This window comes from Phyllostomus hastatus, unplaced genomic scaffold, assembly GCF_019186645.2.
Source record: "Phyllostomus hastatus isolate PE091 unplaced genomic scaffold, TTU_PhHast_1.1 phas_scaffold_60, whole genome shotgun sequence".
NCBI lineage: Eukaryota > Metazoa > Chordata > Mammalia > Chiroptera > Phyllostomidae > Phyllostomus > Phyllostomus hastatus.
This window is the reverse complement of record NW_025334038.1, coordinates 10,641,719-10,661,427: the sequence shown is the minus strand read 5'-3', so window position 1 is coordinate 10,661,427 and position 19,709 is coordinate 10,641,719. Positions and strand designations below refer to the sequence as shown.

The window sequence follows — 19,709 nt, the reverse complement described above, 5'->3', positions numbered from 1 at the left end:
AAAGTAGCCCTAACTGCAGCTGTACCACACATGGACTCTAGGGGTGGGACTGCTAACCACTCACAGTCCCTACTATGTGTCAGGCATGCACTAAGCCCTGGGGAACAAAATAGACAAAAATACCTATGCTCTGTGGGCTTGCGTTCTAAGTGAGGGACAGAGATGATCAAGTACAATAAATATGTGATGCTGAATAGTTTAAGTGTTGAGAAGAGTGAGAATGGAGAGAGAACAGGAGAGCAAGGGGTAAGCCATCTGGACGGAAGATTTGTAGGTGGAGGAAAGAGCTGATGCAGAGGCTCAAAGACAGAAAAATGCTTATCCAGACCCAACTGCTGGTCCTAGCAGTCAGTGCGTGCCAAGGCTGATGACATGAGAAGGGCAAGCGGCTCTATGGGTGGCACAGTGGCAAGAGGCCTGCCCAAGCAGTTCTGACAGGGGCAGGACACCAAGACTGAGCCAGGAAGAGGGGCTGTGGCCACCAAGCCAGACGAGGGAGCCTGCTCTGGGGCCCTCGCTCGTGCTTTCCCCTCTCGGGTCAGGATGCGGATCACACCTGAGGTGGTGTGGCACGAGAGAGAAGCCTAGGTGACAAAGGTGTAGAAGGATGAGGCTCCAGCTCCTTCCAGAGGTGCCTGTCCTGACTGCACTCCCACCTGACCCTGGGAGGCCCTCCTCAGTCTTCCAGACTCTAGGGGGGTGCTTGTGTGTGCATCCTGGCACGCACGGGCTGCTGGGTGGGCTGGGCCTCAACCACGGCATCACTGAAAAAGCTCCGAGCCCAGAGAGGCCCATTTTGTAGATTCCAAGCTTCTGGAAGCAGAAATCCCTTTCCTTAGTCACATCGGCCACATCACCATGGATTCCCAGGGCCGCCTCAGACAGAGCGCACAGCCCTGCCACCTTCACTCCAGGAACAGTGCACTGCACTCAAGGCCCAGAACTTCTGCCTCGGTGTCGGTGGTTTTCCACAGTGCCCCCGCCCTGCAAAACAGTCCCTTCACAGTTGTAGAACATAGGCAAAAAGAAAAAATGAAAAACCCTTTATAGGTCTCTATGTCTAATAAAATCCAAATTAAGTTTTCCTTCTACTTTTTCATAGGAGAGGTGGAACAAAACATGTGTAAAAGTTGCTGTCTGACTCTCACAAGGTTACCTAGGTCTTCAACTCAGAGCAGGGGCTGCCTTTCCAGGGCCACGCCAGGCAGCCATGCCAGTGTCACCGAGGGTGCCTCCTACTGGCTTTTGAGCACATTAACACAGAAAATGGTGTTAATGTCTTCAAAGAGGGCACCCCAGGCCAACAAGGGCCACCTGACACCCAAAGCAGCTACTACACCACTGCTCCTGACCAGCACCCAAAAGCCCTACCCTGGTTCTTTACTTCCTTAAGGAAGTAAGAACTTACTTCCTCCCTATGCTCCCCACCCCCCGAGGAAGTGACAGCAGATAACAGGGCTAATGCCCTAGCTCACCCACAAGAACACCCATCCCCCTCATCTCCTTCCCCTTCCCATAGACTGTGAGACACAATCACATGGCCACCCTGCCTGCTGCCCTCTCCCAGCCTCCCAGCCAACGGCCCCTTCCAGGGGGCGGCCCTTGTGCCCACTCAGTTCCAGCTGCAGCAGCCTGCTCTGCCCCAGAGCACACACGCGGCCTCAGAGCCTGGCACACGCCCTGTCTTCTGCCTAGCTGGCTCCGCCTCAACCTCCCTCTTCCCTTCCTGCCCAGCAGCTTCTTGTTGTAACTTGAGCTAGCAAGACACCTCCTGGGAGAGGCTTTCCTTGACTTTCTCATGGAAAGTAGCCCTCAACTACTTAAAAAAAAAAGTCAAAAAAGTACTTGACTACTCTTTGTCAGAGTAGTCTCTTCTCTGTCTCACTGCTTCACTAATAAACTCACTTTCACTTTAAACTCCATAAAAAAATCACATCTTCCTTTGTCATTTTCCTTTTAAAAAATACTTTTTTTTAAAATTTTTAGAGAGAGGGGAAGGGAAGGAGAGAAACATCAATATGAGAAATGTCAATCAGTTGCCTCTTGTACACACCCCAACCTGGGCCGGACCTACAATCCAGGCATGTGCCCTGATGGGAAACTGAACCGGAGACCTTTTGCTTTGTGGGACAATGCCCAACCCACTGAGCCTTACCAGTCAGGGCTCCTGTGTCATTTTTCTTCTCAGAATTTATTATTATCCAACATTCTCTTGTTTATTATTTCTCCCTCCAATATCAACACAGCCTCCACAAGACAGGGACCTTGTCCGCCACTTTCCAGCTGCACGCACAAAGCTTAGATGGCACTGCCATACACCAGCCAATGGGACAGACATTTCTCTAGGGCCAGGCTCGAAGAGTAAGAGCCAATCCAGGGGACAGTCTAGGCCCAAGAAATTCAGGGAACCAGGAGACAGGAGAGAAGGCAGGGCAGGCGTGGAGACCTAGAGGTCAGGGGAGCCGGGGAGCAGGAAAACAGGATATTGGTGGGGAGAGGGGTGGCAGAGAAACGGAGGGCCCACACCCGCTTCAGTCCGAGCCGGTGAGTTGTCCAGGGCAGAGCATCCCAGCACCCAGAGAAACAGGCAGGTGAGAAAGATGGGGGGTGGGGGGAATCTCTCATCACCTCAGGTTTCCGTTCCTGTTACCTAGAGAACACAAGTGGACCTGGCCTGTTAGACAAGAGGTGATCACTGAGAATGAGAATTTGGGTCAGGCCATCAGAGAAAGAAATCGATTCTCCGTAGAAACAAGAACGGCATTGACTGGGGTGAGTGACACCATGCATGACGCGATTCCGGCGAAGGCACTGACAGGCATGGCCCTGCCATGCTGGCCTGGGGGATGCAGTGGAGGCTGCGCTGCAGGGAGCTCTGGCTCCACACACTCTTCTTGGGAGTGACAGAGCAGCCCACAGAAATGCCCGCCACACCCCAAGAATGAATGCTCCAACTGTTCCACACAGGCTGCCCAGGACACCTTCCAGGCACCACTTTTGAATTACCAAATCCCAAAAGAAGTTCAAGAGTCTCTTTTCAAATTACCAAAAAGGATGTGAAAGGGAAGATACCATTTAAAAGTTCTGTTGTTTGAGGCCAAGTCAGACAAATTACAAACAGCAATTGCTCATCAGGCACCTGACACGCATCACCTCATTCATGCTTCACACCCACCTGGCCAGGCATGCAGTGGTAGCCCACTCCACAGTGGTTTGTGCCACCAGGGCCCAGGCCACACAGCCATGAGGTGGCAAAGCCAAACTGGCTGGCTCCAAAGCCCAGGTATCTAACCACTCAACTCTCAACGTGATGTTCAGAAGCATTTCCAGAGGACGGAGAAATGTAGCGTTGGCACGTGTGCCTCCTGAAGATGCCTTGAGTGAATGCAAATGCAAAGGTGAAGGAGTCTTGAGGACAGCACGCAATATCTCCTGTAGGCAGAAAGCCTGACCAGGGACTATCTAGAGCAGAGACCAAGATTTTTGGCAAAACAGCAGACAGCAAATGTCTTAGGCTCTGCTGTCTCAGTGGCAACTATGCAGCTCTGCCACTGTAGATCAAAAGCAGACAGACGACACCTCAAAGGGGTGTGCTGAGTTCCAAGACACAGCACACAAAAACAGGGAGCCACAGTTTGCTGACTATGCCTTAGACCATGGGAGTCCTAGGAAATTCCTGAGTCAAGGACAGACATAATCAGATGAGTGCTTTAGAATGGACTAAGGTCACTGCCGAAAGATGGAGTCAGCATGTTTTAGATGTTATGTGAAATAAACTCTGGTGTTATCATGGTTTTTAGTTATTACAGTTACTATAAACAAATGGGAGTAGTAGGCTTGCAATAAAATTTTATTTGCACAAACAGGCAAAGGTCTGAATTTGACTGAACCCTGCTGCTCTAGGATTTCAAGTCAGGGATTCCAATAAACCAGTAACAATCTGAAATCAGCCACCATGGTTCTTCAAACACCTGCCACAGCATAAAAAACATTTACAGCATACTAGCAACTTCTGATAATACCAATATGAGGTTAGGAAAAGGAACGGTTTTTTTCCTTTGTCTATTAACTGGATTCATTCAAACCAGAGACAGATCCCAACCCTACAGGATCAGCTCTTCACTCTTTCAGAGAAGATTCTAGGCAGATTCTGTCTATAGGTACATTTGTGAGACAAAAAGAAACTGCAAATTGATGACTCAGGCACCCTCTTCCCCACTCCACCAGCACAGCTAAACCACTGAACCATCTTTCAGTCTCTGCATCTCCATCAGACATATGGCATCAACTGCCAGGGCTACCTCCCTGCTGATTTGTCTATGTCTGGTACTGGTGAATTACCAGGGAAGCAACATCATCAGAATGGCTCTTCAGGATTCCGGGGCTTGATGTGCACTATACCATCTTGTTCAGTCCCATGGCTGGTGCCCAGAATTGGGAACCAGGGAGGGAGACAGGCTGTTACATTTTAAAGAACAAAAAACAGTTATCTGCTTAAGAACTTCCAGAAGAAGATGCTGTTAGGTAGTGTTTGCTGTCTCTACTCTTAGTGCACTGGTTTTCCAAGGTGGGAAGGGAGGCATTTTGGCCCCTGTATCTCAAAACATTTTGAGTGTCACATCTGGGGAGGTGCTACTGGTATCCAGTGGGTTGAGACACCGGAGATGCTGCTAAACATCCTACCATGCACAAACAGGGCCCCCAGAACAAAGACTTATCCAGGCCACAGTGTCAACGGTGCCGAGGTCAGAAACCCTGACTTAGGATTTCACCACATGATGATTTGATGATTCCAATGCCACAAGCACACATGCACAGTCCAATTAAATGCCAGAAACTCAGCTCCGAAGACCATTTTGACTGACATACCAAGTTGATTAAATGACAGAAAAATAGCAGTGTGAGCTAAGACTTGCTGATGGTGTCTATGTAGTTATTTCTTTGTTGTTTTTGAGAAAGAAAAGATCACTTTGCTAAGGGTCATCTATAAAGGAAGGAAGAGAAAATACATTTCTGAAGTTTCTTTGAGCTCTAGGGTTTTATGATTATAAGCATACAAGGGGGTTGAAATCTAACATACTATTCTGGGGGCTGGTAACTTTCTGAAAACCATAGCATCTCTGTGAGGATGAAAAGCTAAGACCAGATCACTATCCTTTAGAATGTAGCAGACACCTACCCTATGAGATATTTAGCAGTACACAAGAAATAAAAGTGGTCAAAACTAGAGAAACGGAAAATCTGTATTTACCATCCATTGCTTCTTTCCTTCCTATGGAAAACATTCGCTAGGTGGAGATAAACAGAAGGAGGAAGCCAGTACTGGACTCCTCCCTTTTCACTCCCGAACGGGATACACTAAACCAGACACTTGAAAACAGCACCTATTTTATTTTTTATTTCTTTTCCATTACCATTTATTCCTCTTATGCCCCTAAACCCTCTGCAATCACCACTCTGTTGTCCATGTCCCTGAGTCCTTTTTCCCTTTTGCTCGATCCCTCCACTCCCTAACACCAGCCCCCCAGCTGTCATCTATTTTGTTATGCTTACTTATCACACACTGGCAATACTAATCATGACAATTTGCTTCATTTATTTTTTTTCTGGTGGTTTACTAATAACAGACAGGAAATACAGAGTGGGGAAAAAGTAGGTTTACAGTGTGAGTACATGAAACATAGTTTACTTTTGTATTATTATTATTATTTTCCATAGCAAAGAACTGTAAACCTAGTTTTGCCCCACCCTGTATTACAGAAGTGTGAAGTCAATTAGCAGTTTAAAAAAGCACTGTCTAAAAATGACTTAGTTGTTTTTCAATATAGGCTTTCCAAATGGAGTTTCCTTTTAGTAATCCATCAAATCAAAAAAGGTGGCATTGTATTTAGACATATTAGCAGCTGATGTCTACAGGCATGGCCAAACCATGAGGGAATAGACCAAACACAGACAGTGTGATCATTCAAACAGTAGGCAGTGGAAGAGAATTTCCACATTGTATGCTAAAGACCACCATTTTCTCCTTGCCAAAAAAATGTGTGTGTGTGTGTGTGTGTGTGTGTGTGTGTGTGTGTAAAACTAAAAACTAACCAAGTTTCCTGGATCCTTTCAAAAAGAAAGGAATATATATATATGTAATTGAGCGTGATTTCCTGTATCTGAACTCATGCTTCAACCGGATGCTATACATTTTCAGGAATCATCATTTGGATTCTACATATGTCAGGGGACATTCCTTGATTGGGTCCTGAGATGGACCATCACCATTTTTCTCCTCACCCAACCCCATTCTTGTATCTCATCTATATCACACCTTGGGGTCTGAAACCCAGAGGCCACTGAATTCTCCATCCAAAGACTAGACATGTCACTGAACAGCAACAGGTCATCCCACAGACCAAGTCCATTCCAATCCTCGGTGACTACAGCAGACCTGGGAAGTGGCTTCTCTAAAACATGGTATGATCTAAATTTCTTTTGGAATTTTTGTTTTGTAGTTATGTATATGTTTTCATAAGTACTTTGTGTCTCTATATATTTTTATGTGTAGTTTCATGTGCATATATAAAATATCAGAAAGAGATAAACTAAAATGTTAATTGTGGTTATTTTTTAGCATAGTATTTTGCATGATTTTATTTTTTCTTACTGTTTTTTTTGCTGGTCTCAGCTTCCAAATTTTTCTATATTAAGCATAAATTTTGCCAAAAGAAAAATAAATGAAATACCATATGCATATTTTTTTACTGAACCTCATTTTAAAAAGGGTTTAAGCCACCTGACAAAAAAAGCAACGAGTACAAAAAGATTTCTTTCAAAGTGCGAGCACTTAGAGTCAAGGGCAAGAAATAAGAGCAATAAACTCTGAAGAAGTCAAAGGTTAAAGCTATTAGCCAGCACGCAGCCCTGATGTCCTGCACATTAGCCAGAGGGAGGCACACACTGGCTCTGAGTTTCTTGGCGTCCACAGAACATTCCTCCCCAGCCTGTTTACCTCAGTCTACCAGTTCTAATTAAGTTTTGTTTAGGGAAAGATAATGAGACTATTTTTCTACATTTCCTGATCATACTCCCAGATGAAATCATACAATCCAGAAATGTGTTGAGGGAGGAAAAGCTAACTGCAAATACAAGCAACAGAATACTAACTGTTCTCCCCCATTGCTACTGGGGCTGTCAGTGTGTACAAGAGCTCAGAACCTCCCAAAGGGCATTGCTTCAACTTTCTAAAAGTGTCCCTTTGTGTGCAATTCACCGCCATGAAGGCGGTGGCAAGGGACACACTCAATCCACGACAAGACCAAGTCTGAGGGATTCTAGGGTCCTTTTGAGGCAAAATCATGTTCAATCAAGAAGCCCAGAAGCACAGCACTTACCATAAGCTGTCATGACACCAGCATATGGTCCGTCCACCACATTCCTATTTTCTTCTGCCAGTGCCTTGATGTACCTCTTGCTGAGGTCCAGGATCTGCTCACGCAGCATGGAGCTGCTCTCAGGCTGAGTTCGCTGCTGGATGGTAAAATGCAGGAGCATCATACCCCAAATAAAGCCAAAAGTCACAAGGAAAAAGCCCAGCTTCTGAGAGGACAACTTCCATGGAGTAAAGAGAGCCATTGCTCTCCGGCAACGTCACCTGCCGTCGGCTCTTAAAGCGCAGAAAAGAAATGCATGTTCACGGCAGTGCCGAACATCTCACTCCGGCTCCTGCGTCAGCCGATTTCCATTCCTCTCTTTCATTCTGCTGTGAAGAAGGAGGAAAGTTAGCATGGTGGCTGGGGCAAAACACAGTAAAATAAACCAGAAACCCTGGTTTCACTTAACTGTAAAATGTGAACTTCCTTTTTTTCTTAATTTGCTAGTTTAGTATCCAGGGGACAAAAAGCTGTACAAATACAGAGGAGTAAATGTGTGTCTCAGTGTGTTAACAAGTGTAGCAGAGCTGTTCCAGTCTGGCCCAAGTTCAAAACAGGAAGTTTGTTTTGCAAGGTAAGGAGGAGATGGAAGGATATTTCATTGAATGTCAGCAGAAACCCAAGTGGAGGGTGGAGCTGTATCGCCCCAGGGCACTTTTGTACGTCTGTAATGTGAGCTTACAAAGTCATTATTCTGTGTTCTGGTAAGGATTAGAGCGTGCAGCTGGACAGGTGAGCAAGAAAGTGGATGCCCCCCAGGGGTAATCAGACAAGGAAAGGGGAGAGAGCCCTCCTATTACTTATGCATGGCCAGCTTTCATTAGCAGTGTCCAGAGACAAGGTGAATCTCTCTGGGCCACCAAGTGGCCTCTCCCAGGTACCAGCACAGAGAGGCTGTGCCAGGGTACTCGGAGGTCCTTCAGTTCTCCCTGCCATGAGTGAAAGCTATACCTCACTTTTCACCAGCACACTTCTCACAGGAAATGTGGAGTGCTCGCCCACCTGCTTTATTGCGGTTCTCTGTTTCACTCATGCCATCGGGCAACACGAAGTTAAAAGGCATTTCCTCTGCCCATCACATCATAAGGAATACAAATGTTAAATCAGTATGTTTGTATACCTGAAACAAATATACTACTGTATGTCAACTGTACTTTAATTTACAAAAAAAAAAAAAAAAAGGTAATGCAACCAGATCCTATCTGGTATCAGCACAGGCTAGGTCCTAAATCAAGGCTTCCCAACAAATAGGGCAGAAACATAAGCTGCAAATGAATTGCAGGTGGGCTAAGATATCCAGCTAGAGAACCCCCCTGGCCCCAGGCAGAGTCCTGGGCCCAAGAACCACCCAGCTTAAAAAGGACACCATTTTCTAAGTGTGCCAAGGGAAAGGCTGAGCAAGGGTCTCCTGCGGGGGACTAAGCCAGGAGGTATTCACAGTGTGCACAAGTTTCAGTTCAAGACTCTTCTCTGTGAACAACCTAAGAAGAAACCATAACAAAACCTTAGCACTTTCAGTGTGCGATGCAGGGAATCTATGTTGGTCTTCCTCTTTCACTGCCCTTCCCTTGCCTATCAAGAGTCACCGACTCTTCCTATCCACCTTGCCTATCAAGAGTCACTGTAGTGGGTAGTGCCACTACAGTGCTAACAGTAAAAAATAAAATCTAGGTATGTCCCACGCATTGTGGTTAATGTTTTTTTGTGCCTTAGCTCACTGAACTCTTGTAAGAGTCTCATATGGTAAGAACCATTAATATTATGCCTGTTTTAGAGAATAAAAAACAAAGGTGTAGGGAGATGCACCACGGAGCAGAGGACAGAACATCTAGGGACCAATCGGGAGCCAGGAAATGAGACTCTGCCTTCCTTACACCACCCCTCCTCTCCAACCTGCCTGTGTATCTATGGTCAAGAGTGGCCTGCACATGCTAAAAGGGCTGTAAAAAGAGACAAATAAGAATATGTGACTGAAATCATGCATAGCTAAGAGGCTAAAATGTTTAGTACTGGTCCTTAACAAGAAAATTCTAGACCAGTCATTTTCAAAGTGGGGCCCCTGACTCAGCAGCAACAAGAGCAAAAGTGAGAAATGCAAATCTCAGGCCCCACTTCAGACCCATGGAGTCAGAAACTCTGGGCGCAGGGGTGAGGGACAGAGCAGCCTGTGCTTTAGTAGCCCTCCATGTGATTTTGATGCTTGCTCAAGTGTGAGAGCCTCTGACTCAGGCAGAGGGTTGCCACCATCATGTCGCCCCACCCCACTGCTAACACAAGGTGGCCTAAAGTCCCTCTCACTCCACTTTATCACCTAAGTAAGTTCCTCTGCACCATCCCCACCCTCCACACCTGCTGCTCTATCACCATAGCCTTGCCAACCTTCTCAGGGCCTCCCCGTCTCCACGGAGGCTGCTCCCAGCACCTGGCTGGCCTTGCCTTGCCCCTGCCCCTGCACCTGACCCAGCAGCTTCAGACCACTTTCCCCACCGCTCCAGCCTATGATGCTCTTTCCTACTCTGCAGTTTAAAACACTGCCTGCTGCTGCCTTGGCTGTTCTATCGGTGTCTGTGTGGAATCCCAGGACATCCTGTAAGGCAAGGGTGTCAAACTCATTTTCCCTGGGGGCCACATCAGCCTCACAGTTGCTTTTAAAGGGCCAAAATAATTTTAGGACTGTATAAATGTAACTAATCCTTAACTGTTAAGGCGTTGAAATTACATTCAGCCCTTTGAAGGCAACCTTGAAGCTGATGTGGCCCCCAGTGAAAATCAGTTTGACACCCCTGCTCTACGGGATTCCCCACATACCTTTTCAGAGAAAGACACTGAGGACAGGGGCACAATAAAATACTCAGTGACTAAGTGAACCAGTAATCTGGGCACTATGGCATTTTTCTGGCCTCTCTAAATGCTGGGCAGCACCTGCCATCTTTGCTGCTTCCATTCGTTCTACAAGCATGTGCTGAGCACTGCTGCCATTGGGTCCTGAGGACTGAGTAACAAACATGACAGAGGTCCCTCCCTCAAGGGGCTGATTATCTAGTAGCCAGTGCCCCTAGTTCCTCAGGAAGTGGCTGGACCTTCTTTTTGATAAAGAACAATAGTGATTAAAAAGTTGTCTGTCAGGCCAAGAATCTGCCTGCCTATAGACCTTCCAACAACCTAGCCCAGTGGATATGGTAGGCACAAAAAAGGGCTAGACAGCATATCTCAGAAGGCCTTGTCACCAGTGACGCCAAGTGATGACTGCCAGGGAAGCCATCACCTCTTCTGCTCTCCTCCAGAAAGAAGTCTGCACCAAGTCTGTTTGCAATGAGTTAAACTTCTAGATCAATCACTGCCACTAACCACCCTAATATGCGTTTCCTCTACTCCTGCGATTCTTAAAAGAGCCGCACTCACTTCTTTTTTTCCCTCTTCACTCCTCAACACAGTATCTCGCTTCCACCTTTCCAAATGTGGTCAAAGATCTTTGGCAAGAAAATGCATCAAATCTTTTAATTAAAAAAATAAAGCAGACACTGGAGATCCAAGATGGTGGAGGAGTCAGTGGAAGCTACCCTAACTTCCTCCTAGGATCAATCTGGAATTACAACTAAATTCTAGAGAAATTATCTTGAATAACCAACTGAACACTAGCTGGAGAGAAGCCTTACAACCAAAGACAGACAGAAGAAAACACTTCAGCACAATGTGACTGATAGGGTGTGTAGAGGAGGTATGAGAGAGCTGGCTGGACTCCCAAGGGTGGCAGCTGAGGTTCCGGAGGTATATTTCTGTGTCCAGGGGATTCCCCCTGAGAAGTGTGTGGTCTAAACCCCAAGCTAAGCTCCCCAGCCTACAGCACCAGAGCTGGAAAGGAGCACAGATATCATCCAGCTATAAAAATAGCACAAGTTCTATCATCCAGGGAGAGATGGCTAGAAATGCAGAAAGCCTTTTAAAGGACCAACACACAAAATTTTGTTTGCAGCCACTTACCCTGGGTCCTGGCAAAGGAAGGGCAGAGTGGACTAGAGATGCTTGAGGAGAGTCTGGGGTTGGTGAGCCTGGGAGAGAACTGAGGGAACAGCAGCCAGGATCCACATGCTGAATCATTCCCCATACAGCAGGAGCCATCTCTCTTAGGCGAGAGCACTCCTCTCTGAATGGCATCAGCCTGAGAGGAAGCAATAGCCCTACCCACAGGAATCACTCTGCCTGCCCTGTGGTGCTTAAGCCTGACTGCTGATCACAGATTGATTAGATTAACAACTGTCCAGATTAGTGGCTAATTACTTTAACATCTAAGGCAGAAAATACAAAGCAGCAGCCAAAATGGGAAGACAAGGAAACAGATCCCATATGAAAGAATAAGATAATTTTCTAGCAAGAACTAGATGAAATGGAAGTAAGCAATTTATCAGATAGTTTAGAGTAATGATTACAAGGATACTCAACAGCATGAAAAAGGCATAGAAACCATGAAAAAGGATCAGTCAGAAATAAATAACACAATATCTGAGATAAATAATATACTTGGAGGAATAAACAGTCGGTTAGATGAAGCACATGACTGAATCAGTGATTTAGAAGACAATGTAGAAAAAAACAGGTAGAGCAGTGAAAAGAAAAAAGAATTAAAAAAATGAGGACAGCTTAAGACACATTCTGGACAACAGGAAGTGTAACAACATTCGAATCACAGAAGGAGAAGCGAGCGAGCAAGGGATCAAGAACATATTTGAAGAAATAATAAATGATAATTCCCTAATGCGGTGAAGGAAAAAGCTGCACAAGTTCAGGAAGCTCTGGGTCCCAAATGAGTTGGACACAAAGAGGCCTACACTAAGACACATTATAATTAAAATGAAAAGGCTTTCAAGACAAGGAGAGAGTCCTAATAGTTGCAAGAGAAAAGCAGGTAGTTACTTACAAGGAAGCACCAATTAGACTCTCATCTGATTACTCAACAGAAACATTTCAGGCCAGAAAGGAGTGGTGTAAAATATTCAAGGTGATGAAATACAAGAACTTGCCCAGCAAGGCTATCATTTAAAATAGAAGGAAAGACTTCTGGCCAAGACAGAGGCACAGGTAGACACACTGTGCCTCCTCGCACAAGCAAAAGAAGGATAACTACAATTTAAAAACAAAAAACAATCAGAACTGACAGAAAATCAAACTGTACGGAAGTCTGACAACCAAGGAGTTAAAGAAGACACATTCATCCAGACTGGTAGGAGGGGTGGAGACAGGAAGCTGGGCAGAGAGGAGTCGCTGCAAGGCAGCGGCTGGCGGCCCAGCGAGGCAGCAGATTCACCAATTGGTTTCACCAATACATCTGGTAAGGGGTTAATATCCAAAATTTATGAAGTGCTTATAAAACAACACCAATAAAACAATCCATTTAAGAAATGAGCAAAGGACCTGAATAGACACTTCTCCAAGGAGGACATATAGATAGATGGCCAGTAGACATATGAAAAGATACTCAAGGTCACTAATCATCAGAGAAATGCAAATTAAAACCAAAATGAGCTACTATCTCACATCTGTCAGAATGGCTATCATCAATAAACCAAAAAACAAGTGCTGGAGAGGATGTGGAGAAAGGGAACCCTTTCACACTGTTGATGGGAATGTATATGGGTACAGCCACTGTGGAAAGCAGTATGGAGACACCTCAAAAAATTAAAAATGTATCTGCCTTTTAACCCAGGGATCCCACTTCTGGGAATATATCTGAAGGAACCCCAAACACTAATTCAAAAGAACACAAACACCCTTATGTTCATTGCAGTGTTATTTACAATTGCCAAGATATGGAAGCAGCCCAAGGGTCCATCAGTAGATGAGTGGATAAAATAACTATGGGACATTTACACAAAGGAATTCTACTCAGCCATAAAGAAGAAAATTTTACCCTTTGCACCAGTATGGATGGACCCAGAGAACATTATGCTAAGTGAAATAAACCAGTCAGAGGAAGACAGATACCATATAATTTCACTCATATGTGGAATCTAACAAACAAACTGAACTAACAAGCAAAACAGATACAAACTCATAGATGGAGAGCAGATGACAGCCAGTGGTGGGAGGGGAGGTTAGGGGGTAGAGAGTTTGAGCAAAAAGCAAAAAGGACTCATGGACATGAACAACAGGGTGGTGACTACTAGGGATGGGGACTATAAGGAGACTAAATGGTAATGGAAAAAAATAAGATTACATATTAAATAAAAAGCCTTGACACAGGAAAGAAAATTTAAAAATGCAAAAAAAAAGGCACACAAAAGGCTGCTCAACATCAATAGCCATTAGGAAAATGCAAATCAAAATCACAATGATATGCCAATTCACACTCATTAGCATGGCTATAATAAAAAAAAAACAGCATATAAGAACAAGTGTTAGTGAGGATGCAGAGAAACTGCAGCCCCACATACTGCTGGTGGGAATGTGCAAGGGTGCAGCTGGTGTGGAAAATATTTTGGCAGTTTCTCAAATGGTAAGCCCAGAGCTACCATATGACCCAGACAACCCTGCTCCCAGGAATTCTCCCAATAGAAATGAAAACATATGTCCATGCAAAAATCTGTACACTAATGTTCACAGCAACACTATTCATAATAAATAAAAAATGAAGCAACCCAAATGTCCACCAACTGACAAATGGATAAGCAAAATGTGGTACAGTCACACAATGGAATATTGTCAATAGAAAGAAATGAAGTACTGATATGTGCTCCAACACGGATAATCCCTGAACATTATTCTAAATGAAGGAAAAAGAAAAGGCAGCCACAAAAGTCCACAATGACTCCATTTAAATGAAATGTCTAGAATGGGCAAACCCATAGACACAGCAAGTACAATAGCAGTTGCTTAGGACTTGAGGGGATGGGGTATTGGGAGGGCACAACTAAGGCATGGGGTGTTTATTCTGGAGGGTCAAGAAAATGTTCTAAAATTTGTGGTGAAGATACACAATTCTGTGGATACACTAAAAGTCACTGAATAACACACTTTAAATGGGAGAACTGTATATGTGAATCATATCTCAATAAAGCTGAGAGGCAGGGGGAGGAAAAACCCACCTCCAAAGCTGGGGGTGGAGGAGGAGCTGTACTTGGAGGTGGGCTGAGAAGCCTCCCAGTCCAACGAGGACCCAGCTCTTCCCTCATTCCCTACTGAAAGGCCAAGCCCAGGCTGTACCATTACTAAGGGCTGACCACCTAGCAACAAAATGAAATTACATGGAGAAATTTGCCACCAGCTCAACAGACATAGCTATTTCTTCCATGCTCTGGAACAATCTCACAGGCCACCAATCAGATGACTCATGGCCTGCCTGCCTTGATGCTAATTTCTCGAACCACCTGAGAACACCATGAAAAACAAACCAGTACTGAGGGACTAAAAAGCAGACTGATGGAGCATTTCCTTTAGATGCCCACCCAATGCCCCATTTCTTATATCGAAACCTGTCTCTTCAGAGGATGAATGAAATGGGAAATGACCACCCCTCCAGGAGCAGTGCCAGCCCCAACCACACCAACCTGATCTTTTCCAACAGCCCTACAGGACAATCCCATCACTGCTTGCTGGTCCAACATTCACATGGGGCAGTACCACTCTAACTTAGCATACCTCTTCTGTCCTAACCACGCACCACCCAAACTACTTCATATCTGTCTTCTACTGGTGGCTACCAACTGACAAATGGATAAGCAAACGAAGGTCTATTTTTAGCCTCATCCTATGCAATAACTTTCAAGAAATCTTGAGTCTGCTATGCTCATCCAAGCTACCTTGGGAAATCCCACCCCATCTCACAACTGGACCCCACCTCCTGTATCAAGCTTCCCAGAGAGAGGAATGCTCATTCTCCTTGGGCATTCGCAGCAGTCTGTGCTCTGGAGAGCTTCTTGCCTACCGCTCTGTAGAGTAATCCTTTTTTTCATCTCTAACTACGTTTCCCAGAGACAGGAAATGCCAGAGATGGCCATGCCTTGCACACAGTGGTTGCAGATGAAAGGACAGGATGGTAGGAATGAGATGAACACAAGTAAGCAATGACTCCAAGGACCCCTTCTGGTGTGAAGCACAAGGAACCTGGCTCCCTGAGACTGCTGATGGTACCTCACCTGTTGGAAGCCTTTACCCTAGGATCTTGCCACATCCCAGTGACAATCACTGTGCCCTAAAATAGATGGGCTTAACTACAGCTGTTATGGTAGTAGACAGGAACTACAAGAGAAAAAGGAGAGGGGAAAAGCTCCAGAAAAGAATTCTGGAAGGGGCAGTGACTAAGGGAAGAAAAATGTCCAGGACTGAGAGAATGGGAGGGGAAACCAGTGCTAGGACCTTCCATGGAGGCTGCTTGCTTCATCACTGGTGGTCAGAGGACGTCATGCAGGGGTGCTGAGGAGGAGCTGAGAGAACCCTGCACCCAAGGCCTGCAGATCTTTGATCTACAGCTTTCTCCACCTAATGCCACTGTGTGATCCTAGTCCAGTCTGTCTGTGTTAGTTTCTGTATGTATAAAAGGGGGAAAGAACCGCAAATCCTGAGAGAGCTGGATGAGTGAGGGGTCGGTGCTCCTACTTACTGGTTTTCAAGCTATTCCAATGGAGGTCAGGATTCCTAGAGATGTTTCAGAGGTTCCACAAATGTTTTAATTTTATTTTTTTAATTGTGTTCTGTTTAGAAATTTTGTTAGGAAAAGTTTTTGCATGCCAAGTTTTAAGATACTGGGGACATATATAAACATATGTATCAAGGTATACTCTAGAGATTCAAAACAAAACTTCCCTAGCTACTTCTCTATGTAGAATTTGAACTTTGAATTTCTGTGTTTTTTGGTCAGGAAAGTAATGCTTGGCAGTGGTCTAGTTTGCTTACTTGTTTTATTAAATTCCAGTCTTTCTGTGGCCACTCATGGAAAACTGTATGACAGAGAACATTATGAGTAATTAAACGCTAGATTAGAGTCAGTCATAAATTATAAGTTTCAGCGATTTCTTGTTTGACTTCCTAATTACAAGAATTAACACCAGATTTTTAGATAATGTTAATGATTCAACTTTGAAACAGTTTTCAACTACTTCATTTCCAGCCTCTGTATCAACTACATTAAACGTGAGTGTGTGGAAAATTGTTTTAAAAAATAGTAGTAATTACCATCTGCAATCAGGATGAACCTGAATTTCCACTACCATGCAACCAAAATGTGGTACACATACATATAAATCAATCTGATGCTAACTTTGAAATGACTGCACACCATTTTACCAAATTTCATCTGAGCAGCTCACTTGCCTAATGAACACTTTTGAAAGGGAATATGAATTAAAATGTATAAGTTTTAACATACAGACTTTATATAGACTGGAAGACATCAGATTTGCTTCAGAAAATAATAAGCAAGTACGAACCCTGAATTTACAGAGGAAGACATGGAGGCCCAGAGAGTGTTCTGTTTTCCAGTTAGAGTTGGAATCGAACCGTACTCAAGTCCATTGAAGCCCTAGACCTGCTTCCTAGTGTGACATGGTCTCCACCAAACCAAGCTGCAGCTACCACCCACCTGCAGACACTCAAAATAGAAGAGACTTATCAACGTGAAACACAAAGCAGAAACCACAGTCTGGTGAATTTAAGGAGCTGTATGTCTAATGCAACATCCCACCTACCTGAACGAATTGAGAGAATCAACAGATGAGAGAAAGAAAAAATACAAATTTACAGAAATACCGGTATAAGGGAGACAGATGGTCTGGGAATACAGTTGTCTTCTGTCATTAAAAGGAGAAGGCAAGGAGGAGGAAGGAAAGAAGAGCTAAGCAGCTTTTCCTCCAAAATGAGTCCAAATTCCTGGGAAGACGCTCCGAGGTTGGTTCTTCAGGTCCCTGCGTAGCCTGGACATACAGGCCTGGTGCCACCAATCTGAATCCAAGTAAACGACCCACGTGGCAACAGCCCCCGATCTGAAGTGCGACTCCTTGACAGCTATAATCACCACTGGGCCCCTCGCACTCCAGGGAGCCAAGGAGCTCAGGGGCCCACAGTGGAGGCCAGAGCAGGTATGAACAGGGGCCCTTCTTTCCACTTTCATAACTCAGTCCTCTGATGAATTCTGCAACTTTTCTTTATAAACAGGAAAAGCACATTCTAAGTGAAAACAGCCTGTTCTCTTTGGATCTGGCTAAACAAGTCTTATTTTGAGTCACTAGCAGAAAGACACCCACTAAGACAACACACCTTTGGTATTCTTAGGGAGGTTTTTTTTTTTAATTCAGTCTTCATCCTGGCTTTATTATAAGCCCTATAAACTGTTGGCAGACCCAGGCTTACGCATGAGCAATGGCCTGTGTTGTGGGGAAGCCTTGTAATATCTGGGGTTTTAAACAGTCCAGTCTCTTTTATATTTGAAGTGATCAAACCACAACAGGCTGTGCCCAGAGCTTTCATTTATTGTTATACTTGCATTCTTAGTGTGGGCAGGGAAGGAACCCTCTGCCCCCTAAAGTGGATATTTGTCTCACAGATGCAAGATCCACTGAGTGTAGTTTAGAGCTCCATATCTGGTGTGAATGGCAACATAAATTTTCAAGTACTGTATTAAGGCTAATGACCCCTTATCCAGAACAGCCCCCATCCTGCCCTCTGTCCACTCCCACCCCATCCTCTGGTGACTTCACATACGGCCATCTCCACCAGAGGGTGCGAGGGGCAGGGAAAACACTTGGGAAGGAATGTTTGGTGCTTGTATTCTGACTTAGCTTCTTGGGCGTACACATCTCTGGCAGGTGGACAAAGGGGACGCAGGAGTGAGAGGGAAGCTGCTGCTGCTGCATCAGATAAGATAGATCTTCACACTTCTGTCAGTTTAGCTCACCAGGCCCACAGGTTGTTCACAGTTGACAGAATTCCCCATCAACAAAAAAATGAAGCCGTAGCAACTAGGTAAGAATTCTGAAAACACTAACCAAAACCAAAAAGCATGGGTTCCTGAAAAATGAAACAAACCCTGTTTAACTCAGGGTTTCTCAATCCCTGGCACAAGTGACCTCTGAAGCCAGACAATTCTTTGTTTCAGGGCTGTGCTCTGATTCCGCAGTCTCCCTGCCCTCTACCGTTAGATGCCGTGAGAACCCTCCACCCCCCAACTGGGGCAATCAAAACTGTCTCCAGACATTGTCAGATGTTCCCTAAAGGATACAAGCACCCTGGTTGAGAACCACTGCCTCTAGCAATCTATAGAGCCTTACCCACACAACAGGAACAGGTTCGGCAAAAGGAAGCCCACAGAACTACATTGCAGAGCAAGAAGAAGGGGAACTCAGAAGTCAGTCAAAGGCCTAGAGACGAGCAGGTACAGTGTCCTGTGCTAAGACTACAGACCACAAAGACGTGAGGGGGCCCAGTCCCGACACTGTCCCAAGATGACTGACAGATGAGTATTTTCTTCCACATCCTTCAGTGACAGCACCATCTGGGCACCAGCCAAGGAGCTCATTCTAGGCTGGCCATGCCCCCTTTACTAATTAGTACATGGCACTGGGGCTTTGCCCCACCAAGGTCGTAGTCTATGAAAGCAACAGGCACAGGGAAGAAGGCTTTGAGAAAGAAAGCCTGCATGATGCTATGTCAGGAAGTTTTCTAAAGGGAAGGATTGCCATCTGGCTTCCAGCCTAGGAAACCATGAACACGCATTCTGACGGGCTGATAATGACTCTCTAAGAAGAGGAGGAATAGTCAGTGAAGAGATCACAGAGTGTTTAAATTTGTTAGGTAGTTTTTCTGTGTTAAATGAAAATGCTCAGAAGATCTGCTTTCACCCAGAGCCAAAGGACAGCAGAGTTGCAAAGGAATCTTTATGGTAAGTACAAGAGGTACTTTTTTGTCCAAGGATCAGACTTCTGGCAACTGTATCTAGAAAATACTCATGAATGACAACATGCCCAAAATGGCCCTAGTGACAGAAAAAAAAATCTGTCATAAAAATTGTCAAAATTGTTCCCCAAAGGTGGGGCATAGTCCACAAGGTAAAGCTCATTATTCAGCAAGTGCTCCTGGAACCTTCCTTAGCTACTGACCCCACCCCCAGGACCCCGCTCCTCTGAGTGGAGAGAGACATGGGCTGGTGCAGGTCTACCCCGTGAGAGCTCCAGCCACACTCTGCAGAAATGAGGCAGCCCTCCCAGCACCTGACCTGATAGAAGTCACCATGTTAAATTAAAAAAAAAAAACAAAACTGGCTGATGAATGACAAGGTGTGAACGTATGTGTGTACATACACACACA

The 19,709-nt window shown here is 45.1% G+C and overlaps 1 protein-coding gene across 5 annotated transcripts in view; it reads right to left on the bottom strand.

Annotated features, from left to right (window-relative positions):
- Positions 1-19,709, bottom strand: part of MGAT5 (alpha-1,6-mannosylglycoprotein 6-beta-N-acetylglucosaminyltransferase) — a 341,618-nt gene that overhangs the window by 208,990 nt on the left and 112,919 nt on the right. For 4 of the 5 annotated variants that reach the window (XM_045825932.1, XM_045825930.1, XM_045825934.1 and 1 more), the window contains one exon: positions 7,380-7,747. In XM_045825932.1, the coding sequence (XP_045681888.1) occupies positions 7,380-7,620 (241 nt within the window). In that variant the 5' untranslated portion in view covers positions 7,621-7,747. The remainder of the gene's footprint in view (positions 1-7,379; positions 7,748-19,709) is intronic. The other variant, XM_045825931.1, reaches the window with a different exon arrangement.